This window comes from Chiloscyllium punctatum, chromosome 15 (assembly GCF_047496795.1).
Source record: "Chiloscyllium punctatum isolate Juve2018m chromosome 15, sChiPun1.3, whole genome shotgun sequence".
In the NCBI taxonomy this organism is placed as follows: domain Eukaryota; kingdom Metazoa; phylum Chordata; class Chondrichthyes; order Orectolobiformes; family Hemiscylliidae; genus Chiloscyllium; species Chiloscyllium punctatum.
The window spans coordinates 80,025,846-80,051,748 of record NC_092753.1 but is presented as its reverse complement, the minus strand read 5'-3'; the positions used below and the strand labels follow the sequence as shown (position 1 = coordinate 80,051,748).

Genomic DNA, 25,903 nt, shown 5'->3' with positions numbered 1-25,903 from the left:
GCTTATTCAAGGAAAAGCTACTGTATGTCCTAGATAAGTATGTACCTGTCATGCAGGGAGGAAGCTTTAGAGCGCGGGAGCCGTGGTTTACGAAGGAAGTGGAATCTCTGGTCAAGAGGAAGAAGAAGGCTTATGTTAGGATGAAATGTGAAGGCTCAGTTAGGGCACTTGAGATTTACAAGGTAGTCAGGAAAGACCTAAAGAGAGAGCTCAGAAAAGCCAGGAGGAGACATGAGAAGTTGTTGGCGGATAGGATCAGGGTTAACCCTCAGGCTTTCTATAGGTATTTAAGGAATAAAAGAATGACGAGAGTAAGATTAGGGCCAATCAAGGGTAGTAGTGGGAAGTTATGTGTGGAGTCAGAGGAGATAGGGGAAGCACTAAATGAATATTTTTCAACAGTATTCACTCTAGAAAACGACAATGCTGTCGAGGAGAATATTGAGATACAGGCTACTAGACTAGGTGGGATTGAGTTTCACAAGGAAGAGGTATTAGAAATCCTGCAGAGTGTGAAAATAGATAAGTCCCGTGGGCCGGATGGGATTTATCCTAGGATCCTCTGGGAAGCCAGGGAGGAGATTGCCGAACCTTTGGCATTGATCTTTAAATCGTCATTGTCTACAGGAATAATGCCAGAAGACTGTGGTTCCCCTGATTAAGAAGGGGAGTAGAGACCACCCTGGTAATTATAGACCAGTGAGCTTTACTTCAGTTGTTGGTAAAGTGTTGGAAAAGGTTATAAGAGATAGGATTTATAATCATCTAGAAAAGAATAATTTGATTAGGAATAGTCAGCACGGTTTTGTGAAGGATAGGTCATGTCTCACAAACCTTATTGAGTTCTTTGAGAAGGTGACCAAACAGGTAGATGAGAGTAAACCAGTTGATGTGATGTATATGGATTTCAGCAAGGCGTTCAATAAGGTTCCCCACAGTAGGCTATTGTACAAAATGCGGAAAAATGGGATTGTGGGAGATATAGCAGTTTGGATCAGTAATTGGCTTGCTGAAAGAAGACAGAGGGTGGTGGTTGATGGGACATGTTCATCCTGGAGTCCAGTTACTAGTGGTGTACCGCAAGGGTCAGTGTTGGGTCCACTGCTGTTCGTCATTTTTATAAACCTGGATGAGGGCGTAGAAGGGTGGTTTAGTAAATTCGCAGACGACACTAAGGTCGGTGGAGTTGTGGATAGTGATGAAGGATATTGTAGGTTACAGAGAGACATAGATAAGCTGCAGAGCTGGGCTGAGAAGTGGCAAATGGAGTTTAATGTGGACAAGTGTGAGGTGATTCACTTTGATCGGAGTAACCAGAATGCAAAGTACTGGGCTAATGGTAAGATTCTTGGTAGTGTAGATGAGCAGAGAGATTTCGGTGTGCAGGTACACAGATCCTTGAAAGTTGCCACCCAGGTTGACAGGGTTGTTAAGAAGGCATACAGTGATTTAGCTTTTATTAATACAGGGATCGAGTTCTGGAACCATGAGATTATGTTAAGCTGTACAAAACTCTGGTGCAGCTGCACTTGGAGTATTGTGTACAGTTCTGGTCACTGCATTATAAGAAGGATGTGGAAGCTTTGGTGCAGAGGAGATTTACCAGGATGTTGCCTGGTATGGAGGGAAGGTCTTATGAGGAAAGGCTGAGGGACTTGAGGTTGTTTCATTAGAGAGAAGAAGCTTGAGAGGTGACTCAATAGAGACATACAAGATAATTAGAGGGTTAGATAGGGTGGACAGGGAGACCCTTTTTCCAAGAATGGTGACGGCGAGCACGAGGGGGCATAGCTTTAAATTGAGGGGTGATAGATATAGGACAGATGTCAGAGGTAGTTTATTTACTCAGAGAGTAGTAAGGGTATGGAATGCTTTGCCTGCAATAGTAGTGGATTCACCAACTTTAAGTACATTTAAGTCGTCATTGGACAAGCATATGGACGTACATGGAATAGTGTAGGTTAGATGGGCTTCAGATTGGTATGACAGGTCAGCACAACATCGAGGGCTGAAGGGCCTGTACTGTGCTGTAATGTTCTGTGTTCTAAAATATGAGTAAAATCCTTCAATGAAGCTGAGTGAGTCGAGGCCAGATCATAAAGTAGGAACTAGTTATGGGGAAGCAATGGCCTGGTGGTGTCGTCATTGGACTGTTATTCCAGAGGCGCAGGTTCAAATTCGGGTTCAAATCCTGCCGTGGCAGGATTTTAATTCCATACAAAATCTGAAATTAAGAGTCTAATGATGACCGTGAAATGATTGTTGATTATTGGAAAAACCCATCTGTTTTACGGAAGGAAATTTACCATCTGTACCTGGTCTGTCCTACATGTGACTCCAGACCCACAGCCATGTCATTGACGTTTAACTGCCCTCTGGGCACTTGGGCATGGGCAATATTAAATGCCCATTTAAATATATTATTAACTGCTGGCCTAATCAGCAGTGCTGTAATCCTATGAATGAATTTTTAAAAAGTGTAAATAAGTTAAAGAGCCTCATGTTTGTATGCAGGCCTTACAGGATGCATTCTGAGGTCAAACATGACTCTTAAAGTTTAGTGGATGAACCCAGTGGATGTAATAAGACACTTACATTTGTTTTTTGCATAAGTAGGTGCCTTTTGAAGGTTCTGAAAAGATCATAGGAACAGGATCAGCAGTTGGCTATTCAACTAGCTTTCAATTTACTCAGCAATGCCAAGCACAGAAATATCGATGCCATTTAATTTTATCTTTTTAAAAAGACAGCCATTATTGAAATGTGAAAGATATTTTCTTTGTCTAGTAATGATCAACCTGGTCAACAATATTCCTAAATCACTTTATCTTTTCATAATGAATAGGTTTAATAAGTTTTAATATGTCTTTTTAAATAAAAATCCTCCACTTGCTACGCAAACGCTGGGAAATGAGACAAATGAAATACCTCTTCCAGGGAGCTGACACATATCATGGATCAAAATTGTCACCGTCAGTGCTGCAAAATTAAATGGATTCTATAAATTTCCTATTGTACTTTTCTTTTGGTGCTGGAACAAATCATAACAGTGTGTGTCATTATTTAAATTCGTTCTTGCACCTTTGGAAATTGATGCTTCTTTTATATAGCACGATGCATTTGTATTGTTAAAATTTTCATTTATTTATTTCTAGGTGGAAGCCTTGTTTGTCTCCCCTCCAAGCCTTGTGTACTTTTCTCATTGCTGAGAGACATTTTGGGAGCCGGTCTCCTTGGAAGCCCTATATTGATGTGTTACCAAAGACATACACATGCCCAGTTTATTTGCCAGAGGAAGTAATTGAGCTGTTTCCCAGCCCACTGGTTAAGAGGATTCATGAGCAAAAGCGAATGGTTCAGCAGCTGTACCTTGCTTCGAAATGCTTCTTTGGTTCGTTGCAACCCTTATTTTCAGAGCTTGTAGAGAAAGTTTTTACTTATGACACCTTCCGCTGGGCTTGGTGCAGTATCAATACCAGGACGATTTATATGGAGCATAAGCAGAGTGAGTTCTTGACCCAAGAACCAAATGTCTATGCCTTGGCACCATATTTGGACCTCCTGAATCACAGTCCCTCTGCTCAGGTGAGAAAACAGGCTCAAGTCTAAAAGGCTAGCGCCCTCCGGTTAGGATACACCATCAACCTTTTAGCACATGCCTCTTGACAAATGTTACACATTCATGCTTCATGTCAACAGTGGTGGTTGCTTTGAAGTTTAGTGAATTGAATTTAATCTTTAAAAGTATTGTGCTCCTCTTTTTCCATACACCGTCATCACTCTCCCAGTCTGGGATCATAGTTTACATTTTTGAAACCAAAAGAGAAAATGCTGGAAAATCTCAGCAGGTCTGGCAGCGTCTGTAAGGAGAGAAAAGAGCTGACATTTCGAGTCCAACTGACCCTTTGTCAAAGCTGACAAAGGGTCAGTTAGACTCGAAACGTCAGCTCTTTTCTCTCCTTACAGATGCTGCCAGACCTGCTGAGATTTTCCAGCGTTTCCTCCTTTGGTTTCAGATTCCAGCATCCGCAGTAATTTGCTTTTATCCGATGTTCACATTGTTGATTTCCAGCTGGAAATCTGAAACAAAAACAGAAATTGTTGGAGAAATTTAGCAGGTCTGGCTGTATGTGTGGAGCGAAAGCAGAGTTAATGTTTCGTGTCCTTCTTTAGAACTGACAGTAGCTGGGGAAAGAACTGGTTTAATTGCATTATTTTGAATGACCTACTCAAATATGCACTGGCGCCCACTCCTCTCTACATAACATTGCAGTCAAAGCACAAATTCAGTTCTCTTTCATACATGTTCCTGCATTCATTTTAAGATTTGTATTACATTCCCTGCTGTTCTACTTTGTCATCTCGTCATATTGTTTTCTATCTCCTCATACCTTCAGTTGACAACCTCGCCAAACGCTTTGCAGATTCTTCTGACAGGAGCGAAATGTTAATATCATTCCCCACAGGAAGGAACAACTTGATTCAGAGCCAACCTGAGCTATTGATTAATGTTCTCCTAGCAACTGTTTTCAGAGCTGGGAAGGGAGCAGGTACTGAGCTCTCTCTCCTCTTGCTGCTCTGCTTTCTCGCCAGGAGATCTCAATGTGAGGAAAGGATGAAGGGGATGGGGGAGGGGAAAGGATTTAGGTATGTCGTAAAGGCAGCAAAGTTCAGGGGCTTAACAGCAGCAACGCGCATCTTTTGTATCGTGGAAAAACCTCACGGAATCTTAATCAGACAAAAGTAGATGCTGACCACAGGAAAAGGTCAGAAGTCACATGACACCAAGTTACAGTCCAACAGGTTTATTTGAAATCATGAGCTTTCAGAGTGCTGCTCCTTCATCAGGTGACTTCTGACTTAGTCAACGCCAGTCCAACTCCGGCACCTTCACATCATGGCCACAGGAAAAGGTAAAAGCAGAGAGTCTAAAATCATGGCTCAAGAGAGAGGTTTGACAGAGGATTTCAAAGGTGTACTTTTTTTATTTGTCCCTGGGATATGGGCAGCACTGGCTAGGCAGAAATTATTACCCATTCCAGATTGAACTGGAGAAAGTGGTGGTGGCTTGAACTGCGACAATCCATCTGGGGGAGGGACCTTCACTGTTCTGTTAGGGAGGGGGTTCCACAAAACAGAATGGTTGTGAAACTTGCACTTTCTGAGGCATTTTCTACCCTTCTCCTTCCAGCTGGTAAAAGTTGCAGGTAATGGAAGCTGCTTTTGCAAAAGGCTCAGTAAGATTATATCAGAGCATCTTGTAAATGGTACCCACTGCTGCCTGTGTGTCAAGGGTGAAGTGAGTGAATAGCGAAGGTGATGGGTATGGTGCCAATCAAATGGACTGCCTTGACCTGGATGGTTGAGTTTGATCATGAAATCAAAATCTGCAGCGTTGTGTGTCTATGTTACAGCAAGGGACAACTTTGTTAAATCCAAAACAAATCAAAAATATGATCTATCAAACCAGCTTCCTGCCTGCGATATGCCTTGTACATTGATAACATTAGCTGGCATTCCAAGATGCCAGACTGAGAACAACTGTGTAAAGGTTACAGAGATTGGGCAGGGGTGAGGCCATGGAGAGAGTTAAACAAGGGGCTGACATCAGGAGTTAATTTAAATTGGGTTTAACTCTTATTTCTATACTTGCAGGTAACAGCTGCTTTCAACCAGAAAAGCAAACATTATGAAATCCGAACAGTGACAAAGTGCAGGCGGTATGAGCAGGTTTTCATCTGCTACGGCCCACATGACAACCAGCGGCTCCTGCTGGAGTACGGATTTCTCACAAACAGCAATCCACACAATGTCGTATATGTCAATAAAGGTGAGGCTACACCAAGTCAGCTGAAAGGCAGGCTGCACTTCAGACTGGTCTCTTCTCCAGTTATCTGTAACATTTTACAACGTGGACCATTTTATGCCAGAGGTGGCTATTAGATTCCCTATCTCCTGAGTTACTTGTTGCCTCTTCTCCAGTTTGCCAGTTGCACCTCGGGTTGGAAGAACAGGAATACTTCTCTCCCTATCTGTAAAAGATACTTTGAATTGAGCCACCAGAAAATGTTTAAGAACAAGCCTGTTGTGGGCAACTTTAACTGATGGGAAATCCATGGGATGGAGGAAATGATTTCTACCTCATTCAATAAGCATTGACTTCATTAAACAGTAAATTCTGGATGGGTGTAGCTGAGGTCTTCACTTTGTCAACAAGGAGGGATTGTTTAAATTTGTATTTCCAACCTGATTTGTCAGCTTGGCAATGTTTCAGGAATCTCTTGGACCTTTTTAAATTTGTTCATGGGATGGTTGTTGACAAAGTCAGCATTTATTGCCCATTCCTTATTGCCCTTGATAAGATGGTACTGAGCTGCCATCTTGAATTGCTGCAGTCCATTTGGTATAGGTACACACACAATGCCAAGATGGAGAGAGTTCCAGGATATTGACAGTGAAGGAATGGTGATGTATTTCCAAGTTAGGATGGTGAGTGGTTTGGAGGGGAACTTGCAGGTCGTGTAGTAATTGTCCATCCCTAATTGCCACCAGAGGATAGTATGGAGTTGACCACTTGGCTGTGGAGCTGGAGTCAAATGTAGGCCATACCAGATGGCAGCTTTCCTTCCCTAAAGGACATTAGTAAACTAGATGGATTTTTACAACAATTGACATTAGTTACAACACTGGCAATAAGTTATACATTTTTATTGAAATCAAATTTCACTATCTATCATGGATTCAAAACCAGGTCCCCAGAACATTAGCCCAGGTTCTGGATTAGTCATGACATTACACCCAGGCCACTTCCTCCCCTAGCCTTTGTGAGGTGCTCAGTAAGGAGCCTCGGTGGGTTTCTGCAGTGCCTCTAGTAGATAATGCACACTGCTGCTACTGAATGTCAGTCATGGACTGAGTGAATGTTTTGGGTGTGCTGCCAATCAAGCTTTGTCCTGGATGGTGTCAAGCTTGTTGCATGTTGTTGGAGCTTCACCCACCCTGTGCGGAGTAATCCATCTTACTCCTGACTTGTGTCTTGTAGATGGTGGACAGGCTTTGGAGAGTCAGGAGGTGAGTTACTAGCCACAGGATTCCTACGTAGTCTCTGATCTACTCCTATAGTTGCAGAACGTTTACATCTCGTCCTGTTCAGTTTCTGGTCAAAGGTAACCCTAAGGATAGATCAGAATCTGAACTGGATGAGGCATATGAATATGTAAGAGCAAGTCAGAAGCTAAGAATTCACTTCACAGTGGATTCCTGAGATTAGTACTTTAGGGCAGAGAGGAGGTCTTTTTCCCTTTTATTCTTTCATGGGATGCTGGTAAGACCAGCTTTTCTTGTCCATCCCTAATTGCCCTTGACACGAGTGATTTGGTAGATCATTCAGAGGGCAAGTAAGAGTCAACCAGATTGCTATGGATCTGGAGTTATGTGTAGCAATGGGAAGCCGATTTCCTTCTCTAAAGGGCATCGGTCGACCAGATGAGTTTTTACAACAGTCAGTGATCGTTGATATGTTCAACATCACTGTGACTAGCTTTAGTCATTCCAGATTCATGAAGTTAATTCAGATTTCAGTTGCTGCCTTGGTGAGATTTGAACCCGTAATCCCACAGCATTAGCCTGGGCCTCTTGTTAACTAGTGCAGTGTCATTACCATGATGCCACCATCTCTGACTGTGGACCTGTTGTCAGGACACACTTTGTGGACATGTTTCTAACTCAGTTTTATTCCCATGTTTTCACCATTACTTGTTGAATAAATGGAAAAGGTGGTGCTTTAAATTTGAAGTCATACACTTTTTAATCTTGCTTTCAGAACTCCTTTGTAACCACGTTTCTGAAAAGGACAAACTAGTGAACAGGAAGATGTTGTTTCTACAGGACGAAGGCCTCCTGGAGTAAGTATTGTGGTGTCTCGTGGCTGGTTAAAATTACCTGATTGGGAAAAACAGATTAATAAAATCTGACAGAACTGCAGATGCTGTAAATCAGAAACAAAAACAGAAATTGCTGGAAAAGCTCATTAGGTCTGGCAACATCTGTGAAGAGAAATCAGAGTTAATGCTGATTTCTCTCCACATGCTGCTAGACCAGCTGAGCTGTTTTGTACCTCAATTAACAACTTCACCAAGCACTGTTGAGGAGAACCCACAAAATCGGAAATAGTTGGAGAAACTCAGTAGGTCTGGCAGCATCTGTGGAGAAAGAAACAGGATTAATGTTTCAGTGACCCTCCTTCAAAATTGATAACAGCTCAGAGAAGGTGGTATTTATACTGATGTGGGGTGGAAAATGAGTCAAGGAATAGGGGGATTTGGAGCCCAGAGAGAGAGAGAAAAATTGCCTTTGAGTACTTAAATTTTCTCTCCCTCTTTCTCTGGGCTCCATCTCCACTGATCCAGTTCAGTAACAGTTGACTGGACTCAGTGTTGGTGTGACTGGAGTGGTTTGCTTCAGACTTGATCAGGGTGGTACTGTTCAGGCCATGGATCCTTCACAAGGTACAGACTCAGATCGGGTGTGCCGCCTTATGCATTCTGTCATTCTCTCCAGCTGAAAAACACTCCCCCAGACTTGCGGTGCACAAATGTATACAAAGAGGCAAAGTTAGATGTATTAATCTATCCACTACAGGAAATCAGGATAACCTTATTATTTTCTTCATCACAGGAATTCTTACAAAAAAAACACATCCAGTTTAATTTTGGGAACTCACTTTTTGCCTTGCATTTGCTAACTTCAAAGGATACTGCACACAGAGTAGTCAGCTGCCTGCCAGTGCCCTTTACACGTGCAGATTAGATTATTGATTCTTAAGGGTGGGTACAATTGTTTTGTGGCACTTATCTATCCCACATCAAACGATAGGTACCATATCCTGTTTATTCTGTCATCAGGTCATGAATCAGCGCTCAACATGTGTAACTATGTGGTTTTAACAGATTCAAGAGCTGCAGAGTTAGATTCTCAGTGCCCTGGTGTTGGTTCAGTGGGAACGTGGCAGTCCAAAGATAGCTGGTCTGCTTCTGGCCACTTCATGCACTACCCCTGCAACCATCTTGCACCTGCAAGTGTGCTCGTTCCTGCATGATACTGTGCATGCCAGGAGATGCAGGTTGGAAGGATTGGATGAAGGTGGCATTCGCAGAGAGTTAGTCATTGGTGGGTCTCCGTTTTGATGACTGAGTCTCTCAGCCTGGTGCATGCCACATTACTGGCATTGCAAAGCTGACCGTGTTTTGCTGTGTGGGGAGATAACAGAGACTCTAAAAGGTATCACAGAATTATAGCATCACTTCCTTGCTTTTATACTCTGTGCCTCTATTTATAGGAACCCTATAGGAACCCTATAGCCTGGGAACCCTCCAACCACAAGGGATGAGCTCAGATTTCTCCAGTTTCCTCATTTCCTCTCCCCCCACCTTGTCTCAGTCAAATCCCTCGAATTCCTAACCTAAGCCTTCCTAACCTGCAATCTTCTTCCAGACCTCTCCGCCCTCACCCCACTCCGGTCTATCACCCTCACCTTGACCTCCTTCCACCTATCGCATTTCCAATGCCCCTCCCCCAAGTCCCTCCTCCCTACCTTTTATCTTAGCCTGCTGGACACACTTTCCTCATTCCTGAAGAAGGGCTTATGCCCGAAACGTCGATTCTCCTGCTCCTTGGATGCTGCCTGACCTGCTGTGCTTTTCCAGCAACACATTTTCAGCTCTGATCTCCAGCATCTGCAGTCCTCACTTTCACCTCTATTTATAAACCCAAGGATCCTATTAACCTTCTTAACAACTGTTTCAACTTGACTGGCCACCTTCAGAGAATAATGTGCATGAACCCCAAGGTCCCTCTGCACCTGTACTTTCCTCAAAGCTGTACCATTGAGTCTGTATTGTCTCCCCTGTTTCTCCTACAAAATGCATTAATTCATATTTCTCTGTATTGAAATTCATCTGCAAAGTATCTGTCCATTTGGCCAACTTGTCAATGCCCCTTTGAAGTCGCTTAGCATCATCCTCACAAACCACTATTCTCCCTAGCTTAATATCATCATCAAATTTGGAGATTTTGCCATGAACACTCACCTGCAAATTATTCATATAAATTGGAAACAGAAAGAGTCTCAACACTGATTCCTGGGGAACACAGCTTTAACAATAACGCCAAAGTTTATTACACGGAAGAGTAGAATACAATAAACCAAATAATTTACATATAATGCACATTTTGAAACCAGCAGTAAAATATGATCCTTTTAATCCCAACAGCTTTCCATTATAGTACTCAAACACCTGATAAAAAAACCTTCTCTGACCCATGTGGAGTTTGACTTTAATTCTTGGTCATGAGAATCTAACAGTTTCTTCCTTGATTTGTCATATAACTGAGCCTAGACTTTCTGAGCTTCACACAACCCTTCTGATATGGAACTTTTAAACTGATCTCCGGACACAGAGGTAACCTCTTTCTTAATGGTCCTGAATTACCTCCCTTTCTCATAACAGCTGTTTGTTTTACATCCAGCTTCAGCTGCAATGTCTACAATCCTGAAACCTAAAAGCTTATTTTCAAGCTTTACCCTAAGCTCAAGAAAAAATTCCAGAATCTGCTATCTGTTTACTTTGTTAGCTCATAAATTCTAATGTCAACAAAATCCCATTACTCTCCAGGAAATCTCTCTCTGATACTGGGTTTTAAAAACTGTCACCATGGCTACGGCAACACACAGTTTATTCAGGCTGTGACAGTCAAACTGCACTTCCCCTTTACGAAGCAGGTGCTGAGTAAACTTGTGTTACCCCCACAGGCACACATGGGCCACCTATTGGGATTGCAGCCAGTCAGCAGTATGTTTAGCTCTGGCTGCACGCCACAGTCATCGAGATTATAAGACAGCAGGAATCTTTTGTGCAGTTTTGCTTTTTAGTCATGTTAATTCAGGAAAAAAAAGGCTAACTCTCCTGGACCTCTCTGAAATAGTCCCACGGGATCTTTAACATTCACCTGAAAGAGGAGATGGGCTTCAGTGTAATACCTGCCCAATGGACAGTATCTCTGACAGTGCAATGCTATGTCCTGCATCAAGAATCTACATATTGTACTCAGGTCGCTGGAGCAAAAGTCTTCCCTCCTTGATCAGAGGGAAGAATGCTACCAATTGCTGCTGACTGGCTGTTCCCACAACTTGGCTGTAGAGTGTGCACTGAACCCATAATCAAGTTTGTGATTTTTCCCAACTCTAACTTTTCTAACCACATTGAAAATGACATATCACTGCTTGGTGTTTTCCTGTAACACCTTGTCTGTATTAGATATCATCTGAAATCCAGGATGAAACCTGTAACCCACTTCCTTCAGTGGCTCAGTATGCTTATCTAATCCATAATAAAGACGTTGAGTAAAGTTTGCATCCCTTTCTGTGCTAATTTTAACCAATGTGCTGTTGGGTTACATTCGGTCTGATTCCCAGTCCTTAGAAGAGAACAATACTCGTGGAAAGTATTGATTGAAAGCTCAGCATTGTGGCTGTATCAATGTTGTGCAAAGAACTGAATTAGACTCAGCAGTGACATCGCCACCACTCAGGAATCTGCTGACACTGACCAAGATTCACATCCAGTTGTTGGTCCTCTGGGTTTATAACACTGTAGTCCAGCAAGGCATCAATGACTTTGAGTGAACAGGGCATGGAAAGGGAAATTAGTTAGACTGAAATAAATTCTTTTTGGTCACTGTGTGTTTCTGCTCCATGGTGGATGAAGGAACAAATATCTAGTGTCCTGGGAATACAACATGCAGAGAGCAGACCATTCCAAAAGATTTTACATGCCAACATTCAACTTTACTTGAAAGTAGGAGCAGGGTTTATTGCAATGGTTTCAGCAGGTCACTTCAGACAATTCAGGGCAGTTTTGAAATATCATTTAGATTAGATTAGATTCCCTACAGTGTGGAAACAGGTTCTTCGGCCCAACAAGTCCGAAGAGTAACCCACCCAGACTTCCTTCCCTCTGACTAATGCACCTAATACTATGGACAATTTACCACGGTCAAATCACCTAACCTGCACATCTTTGGACTCTGGGAGGAAACCAGAGCACCCAGAGGAAACCCACATAGACACAGGGAGAATGTGCAAACTCCACACAGTCAGTCACCCGAGGCTGGAATCGAACCCAGGTCTCTAGCACTGTGAGTCAGCAATGCCTACCACTGAGCCACCCCAAGGAACGGGTAAGCTCCTATGTGTGTGCGACTGATTGTGAGCTCTTCTGCTGAGAAGAATTGAAGAGCAGTTGACTAGCTCTGTGGAGGTAGGAATCAGAAGAAGTCACGTGGAGCTGACAAAGTCACTGGCTCTGTATTGGGGGAAGCTGTGAGAGTGGGAGCCAGTGAGCATTAATTCTTCAGTGCACCTGAGATTTTTGGGGATTGAGAAGTCTCAGAGCCGTATTTGCTTCATGCAGCTGAGCAGGATTAGAGCTCAGGAAAAACTCAGGGACAGATCTGATTTGGTGAAGTCCGCTGTCAATGAAGAGTCAGAGAAATGGTGGTGAATTAGTGCTGGAGTCCAGCTGGGGAGGGGAGTGTAGACCAAGTAGAATTCTAATTGATTTAGAGCAGGAGCAGTCCATAATGGTGCAGCTCTTGAGAGGAGGTTCCAAGGCTGGCTCAGCAATAAATGACAAATTGTAATTCCTTCTGTAGTTGGATGAGATTTAATAACCATCATGCCATTAATGTCTGGGGAGAGCTACTGAAAAATCCATATGATTTCTCATGATGACATTTGCTATGTGTTAGGTACAGGCAATAAATGCTGGCCAGCCAGTGACTCCCACATCCTACAAATGATTTACCACCGATTCTGTAAATTCTGGGCATTAGAAATAATTTGCATCTATATTGTACATGATATTACTCTCTAACTTGTACAGTAAACATGATGTGGAGGTGCCAGGGTTGGACTGGGATGGACAAAGTTAAAAATCTCACAACACCAGGTTATAGTCCAACAGGTTTATTCGGAAGTACAGGCTTTTGGAGCGCTACTCCTTCGTCAGGAACCTGACGTTCCAAAAATTTGTTCTTCCAATTAAACCTGTTGGATTATAACCTGGTGTTGTGTGATTTTTAACCTTGATTTGTAAACTATTGTTTGTTCAGAACGGTGGAAGCTGGCTTTATCCTCTTTGAAAGTTCACTGGAACCCCCCTTTATATACTTCAAAACAAAGGTTACTGGTCCATAACTAGAATGTGGCATAATTTGATGAAATTGTCTGGGATCATAATAAAAAATTGCTAGTCTGGTCTGGGGCCAAAATGGGTGCACCTCCCAGAGCTTCTCCGAAGTTTCATTTCAAGATTGTAAAATAAGAAGCAAAATTTAACATCTAAACAGCAAAAACTCTGATTACACATTCAGCCTCAAGTTAATCAATGCAAGTGTACCAGAGTTATTTTAACAAGTTTGTTTTCTTAGTGAAATCTTTGTTTTACAATCAATCCAGGGACTATTTTATTCTTCTTTGTTTCCAGAAACCTGACGTTTGGATTCGATGGACCATCTTGGAGGCTTCTGACAGTTCTTAAGATCTTCTGTCTTAGAGCAGAGGAATAGTAGGTGTCTTAGATTTCAGAGAAAGTATTCTGCATTTTATAACTACCGGGTATCCTTCACAAATTTTTGCACCATTTACCTTGACCAAAAGAATGACTGGGAGAATGCCTGAGAGAGAGTGGTCTATGCTAGTTCTTAAAAGGTTTGAGTCCTTTAAAAGATGCTTGTTCCTTTTGCCACTTCTAATTGAACTTAGAGCTTGTGTTATGATAAACTACAGATGAAAATGCATGCAAAGATTCTCTAGTTAGATGGTTAAGTGATTTATTTTGTACACGCGAGCCATGAAAGTTAGAGGATGCACAGGACATTGTAGGGCAAAGAATAAATGTTGTGGGAATGGTAGAGTCAGAATTCAGAGACATGGTTTCTCATGTAGGAGTAGGTGCGAGATTGTGTGAAGGAATTCAAAAGAATTAGGTTCTAGATTAATAAGCAGAACCTCTACAGTTGGAGTTGTTGCATTACTTCTAAAGCCAAGTATTGGACCAGACAGGAGAAGAATGAGTTTGTCAGTGCCTAGCGAGAATGATTGTGTGAAAGGGAAGCATCAGGTTCTGGAGATGGATTTTTTTTTGGATGGAATGGCTTCACCAACAAAACGGAACCTTACAGAAAGGATAAATAGAGCAGCAAAGAAGGATTTAATTTAGTTGGGGAGATGTGAGGGGCATATTCACAGTGTGAGGAGAAAAAAACAGACGTCATTGGTAAGGTGAAGACATTTATATGCTTGAAAGATATCTTCATAAATATATATGGTATAAATAAAACAAGTGAATCAGAAGCGTAAACTTAGTAAACATTAAGAGGAACTATAAAGAGAATAGTAAATAGGAATGGAGATGGGTGGAAGCACAGCTATATTGATTGGATGAAAATGAGGTCTAGTTGAAGAAATGATTGATCACTGTGGAGGAAGAGAGGAAATGAATTGTGTATAAAGGAGCCTAAAATAGCTGAGTGGGAAGAATGGAGTTGTCTTATAGGCGTTTATATAAATTGCCAAAAGTTGGATCACAAATCCGGAACACCAGGCTGATGTTCTGGGGTTATGGGTTGGAATCCAACCATGGCAGACGGCGAAATTTGAATTCAGTAATGGTGCGAATGTAACCAATGTTGATTGTTATCAAAAAACTACATCTGCTGCACTGGTGTCCTCTCGGAAAAAGAAACCTGCTGTCCTCACAATGTCTCCCTTATGTGTGACTCCAGGTTCACAAAAATATGACTGACTCATAACTGAGCTCTGAAATGGTCTTAGAAGGCCACACTGTTCAAGGGATAATTAGGGATGGGGAACAAATGTGAACGATGCTCATAGCCCATACAAGAATTCTTGAAAAGTACAGAAATAATCAAAAAGGCTAATAGAATATTGACCTTCATCTAAAGGAAATTGGAATTCAAAAGTGAGGATGTGATATTTCAATTGTATAAAGCCTTGACCAGACCGTCTCTGGAGGATTGTATTCAGTTTTGGATGTGGAACTTGAGGAAGTATATATTGACAAACTCACCAGAATGCTTACAGGGCTCAAAAAGGCTAAATTATACAAGCAAGCTGCATAAACATGTTTGCTTGATTTTAGAATGTTTGAGGTGATTTAACTGAGCTAATTATAATGATAAAGAGATTTGATGGTGGGGATTTAGGGAAATTGTTGCCTCTGGTGGGGGAATCAGAACAAGATGGTAATTTTAAAATTTAGAGATGTGTTTAGGAGTGAAATCTGGAACTCCCCATCTCCAAACGGCTGTGCAGGATGAGTCACTGAGCATTTCAGGATTGAGGTTGAATGCTTTTTGTTAAGGATTTCAACAGATGTGGGACAATGGTGAGTAAATGGAGTTGTGATAAAGATCAGTCATGGTCTGGTTGAATGACCTATTTCTGTTTTATTGTTTCACTCTTTCCTTGTAACTGGACCAGTTTCCTACCAAACATCATTAGGGGAGCATCATCATCAATGGACTAAGGAGAAAAACCATCAGCATTTCAAGATAGCTAGGAATAAAACTCAGTCTGTTAGGCTTGCTTATGTTCTGAGCACAAAGGTGAAATAATCTTCCATTGAGTCTAGAAAGGAAAGAATTCAAACAGCTTCATGTTAAAGGCATGGTGTATAAGAAAAACTTGCTACTCCACTCTCTGGTGAAATTGGAATGATTGATTCTTTGTGTCTTGCAGTTTACAAAGGAAGAAGGTCTTGCTTGGCCTGTCTATCACTGCTGATAATGAGTTGGGCAGTTTGGAGCTTGCGGAGAAAATCTGTTTCCATCTAATCAATGAAAACCAGAAAGCGATGCAAAACGTGAGTGTTCTTACCTTGTGATGTTTCACTTTATCATGCCAACTGTACATAGGATCCTTAGTTTCTCAAGAGAGCCATAGGTATGAACTCAAACATGCAAATTATGCACAAAGTTTCCAAAACCTTGATAATCTTCAACCAGGAAATTGTGTACAGTTCTGAGCATCACAGTTTAGGGAAGATGTCAAGATGGTGGAGGGGATGCAGAGGTCACATAGCAGAATGATGCCAGAGATGAGGGACTTCAGTGACGTGGGACACCCTTGGAAAAACTGCAAACAGAGAAGGCTAAGGGAAGATTTTAAAAGTGTTCAAAATCGTGACTGCTCTCGTTAAGAATCAGGAAATTGAGATTATTCCCACAGATGAGTGGGTCACTATACCAGAGAACATGGATTCAAGATCAAAAGAGTCAGAGAGGATCTGTGATTATTTTGCCTTTTCACAGTGAAGCTGCAATGATCTGGAATGCATTGCCTGAAAAGGTAGTGGAAGCAAACTTAGTAATAATTTCCCACAGGACATCAGCGATATATTTGAAAAGGAAAAGGTGTACGACTGTCAGAAAGTAGAGAGACTTATTGGGCAACTCTTTCAAAGAGTCAGCAATGGGATAATGGGCCTCTGTATCATAAGAACCTAAAAGGTAGGAGCAGGAGGTGGCTGTTGGACCCCTCATGCCTGCCTTTCAATTTATCAAGATGAATGATTTATTTATTGTCACATATATCTAAAGAGATTCAGTGAAAGTATTCTGTCTCCACAACCCAACACCCTCTTGAGGTACAAGAAGAATAAAAGAAAGTACTTAAATAGAGTTCTGCACTGAATCAAACACCCAAGGCAGAAGTGTGACCAAAGATGTGTTAAAATCACAGAGGTGTGACCTCTGTCTCTCCTTCCAATGTTAGCAAAGTTAAATTGCTTTTCATGCCTGTTTGGGCTCAAAAATTAAACTTGCGACATCCTGAATGACCTCTTGTAAGTAATACCTGCTTTTTAAAAAATTTCACTGGGCAAATTTATTTTATGAGGATGCTGGAGAAGCTACCAGATTAAAATAAAAGCAAAGTGCTTTGTTACTAGTGATCGGAAATTAGTGCTGGGAGGTTGGTCCTGTTGATATGCACAAGTGGTGAATTGGAATAAGAGGAGGCCAATCAGCCTCTCAAGCCTGCTCTGACACTTAATAAGATCATGACTGATCTGATTTTTGTCCTCAGCTGAACATTCTTGCCTGTCTCTGACAACCTTTGACTCCCATATCAGTCACAAATCTGCTTTAAAGATATATTCAATAATCTACCTTGTCCACACTTCTGTTAAAGTAATTCCAAGACTCAAAAAAAAAACTCACGTCCATCCCAAGAGGAAGGCACTTATTAAAATTGTATTTTCTTATTCTAGCTGATTCTTGGTCTTTGCCCGCAAATGCTTTAGGCAAGTGCAAGTATTGGGGTCAAAAAGGATATTTGTTTTATTCATTCACTGGCTAGTCCAGCAACTATTTTTTAATGCTTTTTTCACTTGTGGGACATGGGTGTCAGCTGGGTCAGCATTTATTGTCCATCCCTAGTTGCCCTTGAGAAGCTGTTGATGATTTGCTGTCCATGTGCTTGCTATAGGTTGACCAGCAAAACATTAGGGAGGGATTTTCAGGATTTTGACCCAGAAACCGTGAAGGAGCAGCAATACCAAGTCAAGATCGTAAAGTGTTTTGGAGGGGACCTTGCGGGTGATGGTGTTCCCATGTATCTGCTGTCCTTCTAGATGGATGTGGTCATGGGTTTGGAAAATGCTGTCAAAGGATCTTAGGTGAATTTCTGGAGTGCATCTTCTCTCAGGCTGAACTGGAGAAGTTTATCGACTTCACCGACAACTTCCACCCTGCCCTTAAATTCACTTCGTCCATCTCGGACATCTCAATCCCCTTTCTTGACCTCCTCATTTCCATTTCCAGTGACAGTCTCCAGACAGACATAAACCCACAGACTCCCATAACTACCTGGAATACTGCTCCTCCCACCCAGTATCCTGCACGAACTCCATCCCGTTTTCCCAATTCCTCCGTGTCTGTTGCTTTTGCTCGGATGAGGACACATTCCACTCGCAAGCATCCCAGATGTCCACCCACTTTGAACAATGTGCTTTTCCTCCCTCTATCATCCAGGCAGCCCTCCACTGCTTTAAACCCCCACCCCTCCAAACATAATATAGACAGGGTCCCCCTTGTCTTCACCTTCCACCCCACCATTCTGCATCCAATGTATGATCCTTAAACACTTCTGCCAACTCCAAGTATACCCCATCACCAAGAACATCCTGCCCTCCCCAACCCTTTTTGCCTTCTGCAAAAATCACTCCCTTCATCACTCTTTGGTTCGTGCCACGTGCTGCACCAGACCTCCCCATCCAGAACCCCTGGTACCTTCCTTTATAACCGTAAACCGTCCAGTGCTACCGCTGTGGTCTTGTCAACATCGGTAAGACCAAACATAAACTAAGGGCACGTTTCACCAAGCATCTCAGCTGGGCCCACAGGGGCCAACCTGATCTCCCAGTCACCGCCCATTTTAATTCCCCTTCTCTGACACAACCATCCTCGACCTCCTCCATTGCCACAATGAATCAGACTGCAAATTGGTGGAACAACACCTCATCTTCCTCCTGGGCAGCCTACAGGCTGGAGGACTCAACATTTGAGTTTTCCAATTTCAAATAACCTCCCTTCCCTCCCCCCGACTCACACCCCAGCCTGTCCCCCTCCCTTCCTTCCAGCCATCAATCGGATTCGTTCCTCCCATCGATCAACCAGACTGTAACCTCCACCAGTGTTCACCTATCACTATCTCACTCTCTCCCCACCCAAAACCCTCCCCTCAACCCCTCCTCTATTCCCAAAGGAGGGTTATACCCAAAACATTAACTCCTCCACCCCCAATGCTGCCTGGCTTGCTGTGTTCTTCTAGCTTCCTGCTTGTCCACTCTTGTAGATAATACACACTACAGCCTGTCAATGGTGGACGGTTTATGGGGTTGACAGGATGACTGGAGTTTCTGAATGTGGATGTGTGTCAATCAGTTGGGCTGCTTTGTCATGGACAATGTCCAGCCTCTTGATGTTGCTGAAGCTGAGTATTCCATTACACTCTTCGACTGTGCCTTGTAGATGTTGGACAGGCTTTGGGGAAGCAGGAGGTGAGTTTATTACTGCAGTATTCCTAGCTTCTGACCTACTCTTGTAGCCACTGTATTTATACTGGGAGTCCAGTTGAGTTTCTGGTAACCCCGGGATTTTAATAGTGGGCTATTCAGTGATGGTAACACTATTGAATGTCAAGTGGTTAGAATATATCTTGTTGGAGATGGTCATTCCTGGCATGATGTTACTTGCCACTTGTTAGCCGAAGCCTGGATATTGTTCCAGGCTGTTGATAGCTTATATTTTGTAGATGGTAATGCTCAGGAAGAATGGTTAAGAATACCTAAGCATCACTTTTCCCATTTAGCAGGTACATAATATGTAACTAAACCAAGAATGTCAAATAGTTTGTTGGTTAAACACGCAGTGAACTTCATTAGGTCATTCACATCTCACCTATGGATTGCTAGCACTGCCGTGTGCAGTGAGGGAGTGATGTTGGCAGGGTTGTTTGACAAATTTATGGGGTTGACAGGATGACTGGAGTTTCTGGATTTCCAAGTAGTTCTAATGTTTTACTTAACAGATTTTTTTTTGTCTTCATCTTTGCAGATTTCTAGACTATTAAACGAAATTGTTGAGGTTTCAGACCATCTGGAGTTGGTAGCAAATGTGCGAAGAGAAGAACTACAGATACTGCAAGCTTCAGCTGAAGTATTACAAAATATGAGAGTTACTGCTCCCAGACGATCATAGGCAATACTCCTTGCTGCTTGACTGTAAATAGTGATCAGACTTGAACAGCTGTTTGGCTCTGGGAAGACCACATTTATTGTTTAAAACAATTTGTTGTGAATATGCCTGTTTTTTTTCTTAAAAAAAAATTCTACAGCATTTGCTAATACTGCTGTCATTCATGAAAGACTTAGGAAGATGATCAGTATGAACTCCCTACAGGACAGCACAATGGAAAAGCAAAGGGAGTTGTTGCACAGTGACCTGGTACAGTGTGCAGTTCCTCACATAAAAGCTGTGCTGGCGGTTTGATTTCATTGGAACCTCTCCAATGAATTATTGCCTTCCCATTGGAATAAATGAGGAGTGACCAGTCGAGTTTAAATATATTGTGTGAGCTTTTCAACATTAAAATTACTGCTGTTTTAAGTAGCTATTTTTCAGAAATTTAACAAAACTGATGTATTTAATGATTCTAAACATGGGTATTGTCATTTTTGTAGTTAAGTCTACTAAACCTGATCAGTTGTCAATCTGTTTCTTGATGCTTCAAGTTTGTACCTGCAGCTGAAGAATTCTTGTGGTCTGTTCCAGAAGTCTGTAATAACATCTCCAAACAGGTTGACTAGAAAATAGCTACACAGAAACTGTACCTGTAGCAAATTGGTGAGTCACATGGACCTGCAGAATCCTGGCCTGGACTAGTTTAGCTAATTTTGTTTGCCAGTTGATGTACTCGGTGCACAGCCTGAACGTGCAAGTGAATGCAATAGTAACTAATAAAAAGAAATTAGACATACACTTTAAAAATGTATACAGGTACGACAGAAGAGAAATGGAACAAGACTCATTTGGATTATACCTTCAGTTAACTGCTGTTGTGCTGGCGTGTAGAAGGGAGAGAATGAACCACAGCTTGTTATTCTTTACAGCTGCAGGAAAACATTCATTCTGAGTTTGAATGAGTACGTACTGTACTTACCCACGCTCTCAGTAGAGATTCCCAAATGAAGAATGATTCCACTGTTGAGGTATCAGCAGGTCCAGCAACTGTCCAATTCTCAGCAAATAATGACAGCTTCAGGGGAGGAGAGAGGAAAAAAATTGCCACAGCAAAACACAAATAATGGTCTTTGCTTATTTTTTAAATCATAAAGCCTGCTCATTATAACTTACACTACTTCCTCCCCTTGGTGTTTAGTCTCAGAATCTCTTGGACAGGACACTGTATTGCTCCAGGACATCTAAACAAGGAGGGAAAATAAATGTCCTCGAAGCAATAGTGGTTAAATTGCCCCATCTAGTTTTGCACGTCAGTCATAGAGGAAAGAACCATAAGTGGCACAAGTCTTGATCTGTGTCAGGCAGCTTAGAGGGAGGGCTTGCTGATAAGAGGAACAAGCTGCTAAAGTTAAAGTTTAGAGTCAAGATGAAAGTGACACTTAGATGAAGAGAAAAGCCATTGCTTTGGAACAGTACCCTGGCTGAAATCAGTACTTTGTAAGAGGAGAAAATGTTGGAGAAAAATAATCTTCAACGATCTTGAATACAGAAGTTCAACAAAATTCCATGTGGTAGTCTGGTTAGTAAGGTTAGATCACATGGGATCCAGGGAAAGCAAGCCAATTGGATACAAATTGTGTTTGATGGTAGGAGAGTGAGTGGTGGTTGTGGGTTACTTTTCAGTCTGAAGGCCTATGACCAGCAGTGTAGGGCAAGGATCAGTGCTGTATCCACTTTTGATTGTCATTTATATGAACAGTTTGGATGAGAATATAGGAGGCATTGTTGGTAAGTTTGTGGAAGACACCAAAATTGGTGGTCTTGTGGAAAGTGAAGAAGGTTGTATGAGAGTACAACATGATTTTGATCAGTTGGCCAATAGGCCAAGAAGTGGCGGATGGAATTTGATTTGGATCAGTATGAGATGTTGCAATTTAAGACAAACCAGGGCCGTTAATGGTAGGGCCCTGGGTTCTGTTGTAGAACAGAAAAAAAAAAATCGAGGAATGTACATACATAGTTCCTTGAAAGTAATGTCACTGGTAGACAAAGTGATGAAGAAGACACTTGAAACACTTGCATTCATCAGTCAGGACATTGAGTATTGGAGTTGGGAAGTTATGTTGTGCCTCTACAAGACATTGTTGAGGCCATGTTTTGAAAACTCTATATTTTGTTCACCTTGCTATAGGAAAGATGTTATTAACCTGGAAAGGGTGCAGAAATATTTACAAGGATGTTATTGAGTTTAAAGGGTTTGAGTTACAAGGAGAGGCTGAATAGGTTTGGACTTTTTTTCCCTGGAGCATAGGAGGCTGAGGGGTGACCTTATAGAGGTTTATAAAATCATGAAAGGCATAGATAAGGTAATAGCCAAGATCTTTTCGCCAGGGTAGGGGAGTCCAAAACTAGAAGGCATAGGTTTAAGGTGAGAAGGGAAAGATTTAAAGGGGACCTCGGGCAGCATGTGAATTATAATTAGCTTTATTGTCACAAACTCACATGAGTACTGTGAAAAGTTTGAATTGCCACATAGCAGATTATGCACAAAGATATCTAGGTGTAGATTCTTAAGTACAAATTCTTAAGAAAACAAAATAGAAAAAGGAGGGTAGTGTAAGTATGAAATGAACTGCCAGAGGCAGTGTTAGAGGCAAATACAATTATAATATTCAAAAGACATTTGAACAAGTATGTGAATAGGAAAGGTTTAGAGTGATTTGGGCCAAACAGAGGCAATAGGGATTAGTTCAGTTTTGGAAACCTGGAAACACGGATGAATCGGATTGAAGGGTCTGTTTCTGTATTGTGTATTCCATCAATGATCATTTGTTGCAGGCATGGCATCAAGTTCAATTGTGACCCTTACCAATCACAAATACACTATTTCCTATCCAAATTACTCAATCGCAATTGCAAGAGGATTTATTTCACTTAAAGGAGCGATTCCAGAGGCAAATATCATACATCTGCAACCATATCTATTGAGGACTGTCAATTCAACACAGCCTTTAATTTTAACACGGGACATTATTCAATTTTGTGCTGATTTGCACTGTTAGTTCAGTAATTAAACAAACCCACATAATATTTTTCAACGTTGATAATACTATCCTGGTTCTAAAATTCAGCATTAACTAAAGTCAGCATCGATGGAATAAAGGAAAGTACGTTAATTCACTGAACATGATGACTGAACAGCTCCCAATTCTGAACAGAATTTTTTGTATCATAACACTCGCCTGAAATGTCCACTTTCAAGGAATATTGGATTTTTACCATGAATTTGTGCTTCATTGCCAGCTTTACAGTTATTTTGAGAATCTATTCACTATTGCTATTTAATTTGTAAAGTAATGCTAAGCAACAGGCAAATTACTGGTCCCCTTCCAATGGTGCTATTTACAGATCTGGCACAAGGACACTCAACAGCTCGAATGGCGTCATCTGAAAAAGCAAAAAATATTGGCAAATGAAATACTTCTCATGTATAAACAGTACTTTTAAAACATTGGTACAACCAGTAATTTACAATCTACACGTCAAAAATTTAAATGAGTCAATTAAAAAAAAGATAAAAGACTTCTTTAATAAATAGCTGTTGGGGCAGTTATTGCAAAACTATTTCCACCCCAACTATGAGGAAAAAAAAAGTACTGTTTATGCAAAAGAAATTTTCACTTGTCAGAATTTTGGTCTGGACCCCAACCCAAAACCATGTCTGAACAGGATTTCACTACATGGATGCAGTTCTCTGGCGTTTTTCTGTACAATTTTTAGGAAGGAATGGTAGCTGCATGACCATTTATTTTACCAACAGTAGCCAAACACTGGGCTTAGATGTTTATTAAATACAAATACACATGACATATTTTACATGAGAGCGAGGGGTTGAAGTTCGGGTAGCCATTGAATCATGGAATAGTCAGAGAATGATTACAGCACAAAAGGAGGCCTTTCATCCCAGTATGTGCATGGTGGTTCTCTGCAAGAATAGCTCAAGTCATCCCATTCTCCACATGTCTCCCTGTATTCCTGTAAAATATCCTCTCTTTAACTGCTTATCCCATTGCCTTTTGAAAGTTGTGACTAAACCTGCCTCGAACACATTCATAGGCAGTGCATTCCGAATACCACCACTTGCTGCTAGATGGCATAATTGGCTCTTTTCCAATCATCTGGAACTGTTTTGAAGATTTAAAAAAAAATCATTAGAACTAGTTGAAAATTTTACAAACCATTTTTGCCTTGTATTAGCTCAGGATCAACATTTCCAGAAAGCATACATTTTCCTTTTGTTGAGTTTGTATAGAATTTCAAGCATCTGTTCTTATTGACACAGCTAACAAGAAAAAGACACTTCAGCATGCAGGCTTTCTAAAACTTTTATTTATTGCCCATTCAACTTCTTTCTATAATTGTCAGAGACTGCTGGACTGAGAATTGCTTCAGCCCAAAGCAGACAATGATTTCACTGGGATTACAAAGGCTCAGGCTTGAGCCAACATGCTTGACTAAACTAGTGCAGGGAACTATAAACAACTCACACTAACCGGCCCTGAAAGAGAAAAAAAAAGTTTAATTTAGAAGGACTTGCGGGTACACAGCCAAATTATGCTAATTTCTTTTCACTCTTGTTATAGAAGCAGAGAAAAGGCTACATGGTGCTGTTTTGAAATAGTTTAACATTATCCAAAGTTTTTTAAAAAATGGTCTTTTGTTTCCAGTGTGGTTAGAGTTAGGGAGCTGTTGCAATATTACATGACAACAATAGGACTCACCATTAAATTCAATGCAGCTCATTCACTTGGACTGTTTCCTTACCAGCAATACACTACCAAGCTGACCTTGGAGACAAGCAGGCTATACTACTGCAATCTTATATTCTAGGTGGTGCACCCTAATTAGTTGATGCCAACACTTTTCATCAACCACTCTCTGTTGATAAGGGGGAGTATAAACTAGAAACTAGCAAAATTCAATCTCTGGATACATCTTTTCATATGATTTCAGAGTGTTTCAAAACAATTCGAAATTAGTCCTGAGGTCAAGTAAATGCAGTGAACCACATTCTTGCTGTTACAAATGATCAGCTTTTCTGGTAGATACTACAGCATTGTAAGGAAACAGGTGGCTATAATCAAGTACTGAAGTGGAATTGAAGCTGCTGATTTGCCCAGAATAACACAGATGCTTTGGGAATCAACACCAGTTCTTGGTGGTTTACAGAAATTAGTTATCATGACACTGTCTCAAAGCCGAACAACTTGTTTTTTCTTGACTTGTTTCTTCTGAACCATCTCCATAGCAACTGAGGCTTCATATATTGGAATGGGCTCATCCAACTGAGGCCTGGAAAGAGACAAGCATTTAGAAATGTCTAGACATTGTGCAAAGTCTTCAAAATACCTTTTACATTCTTTTTCTTTAGGAAACGAGGCAAACTGCTGTCTAAAATGTTAGTTGATTGTGGTTTTCACCTCATTGTCAAACATGTATTTATATTACATAACTAATCGAATATTGGAGACTGCATTTTTGCTGTGAATTAAGTGAAATGTATTGTGTAATATCTGCACATATATTTACTATTTATATCTTAATTATAGCACTTTTCTTCACCAACTAAGAATGGCCATGCACCACCACCCACAGAATTAAGAAAGAGCTATCAATCTGTCAATTCTTTCCATGTCTGGGCCGGGTGAGGTTTCCCATGGCGCTAGCTTTAGCTCAGTAGATATTTCGATTTCAGTCAAATCCGCTTGGTCACGTCCTGTTAACTCCGGGCACTGCCCGGCATTTTAGGGCCCCTCAAAGGTCAACAAGGTGGCCTTTGTGTGGAGCCACAGAAAATGGGGGAGATACTAAATGGAGTATTTTGCATCGGTATTTACTGTGGAAAAGGACATTAAATGTATACAATGTAGGGAAATAGATGGTGACACCTTGAAACATGTCCATATTAGAGGAGGAAGTGCTGGAAGTCTTGAAACGCATACAGGTGGAGCTGGAGTGTCAGAGGCTGAGGGGTGACCTTTTCGAGGTTTACAAAATTATGAGGGGCATAGATAGGATA

The 25,903-nt window shown here is 41.3% G+C and overlaps 2 protein-coding genes across 13 annotated transcripts in view; one reads left to right on the top strand and one right to left on the bottom strand.

Annotated features, from left to right (window-relative positions):
• Positions 1-20,354, top strand: part of setd4 (SET domain containing 4) — a 31,141-nt gene extending 10,787 nt beyond the window's left edge. For all 3 annotated transcript variants that reach the window (XM_072585608.1, XM_072585607.1, XM_072585609.1), the window contains 6 exons: positions 3,156-3,585; positions 5,656-5,830; positions 7,823-7,904; positions 13,545-13,625; positions 15,821-15,944; positions 19,699-20,354. In XM_072585608.1, the coding sequence (XP_072441709.1) occupies positions 3,156-3,585; positions 5,656-5,830; positions 7,823-7,904; positions 13,545-13,625; positions 15,821-15,944; positions 19,699-19,842 (1,036 nt within the window). In that variant the 3' untranslated portion in view covers positions 19,843-20,354. The remainder of the gene's footprint in view (positions 1-3,155; positions 3,586-5,655; positions 5,831-7,822; positions 7,905-13,544; positions 13,626-15,820; positions 15,945-19,698) is intronic.
• Positions 20,355-24,191: 3,837 nt separating this feature from the next.
• Positions 24,192-25,903, bottom strand: part of cryzl1 (crystallin, zeta (quinone reductase)-like 1) — a 97,607-nt gene continuing 95,895 nt past the window's right edge. For all 10 annotated transcript variants that reach the window (XM_072585599.1, XM_072585606.1, XM_072585601.1 and 7 more), the window contains one exon: positions 24,192-25,176. In XM_072585599.1, the coding sequence (XP_072441700.1) occupies positions 25,077-25,176 (100 nt within the window). In that variant the 3' untranslated portion in view covers positions 24,192-25,076. The remainder of the gene's footprint in view (positions 25,177-25,903) is intronic.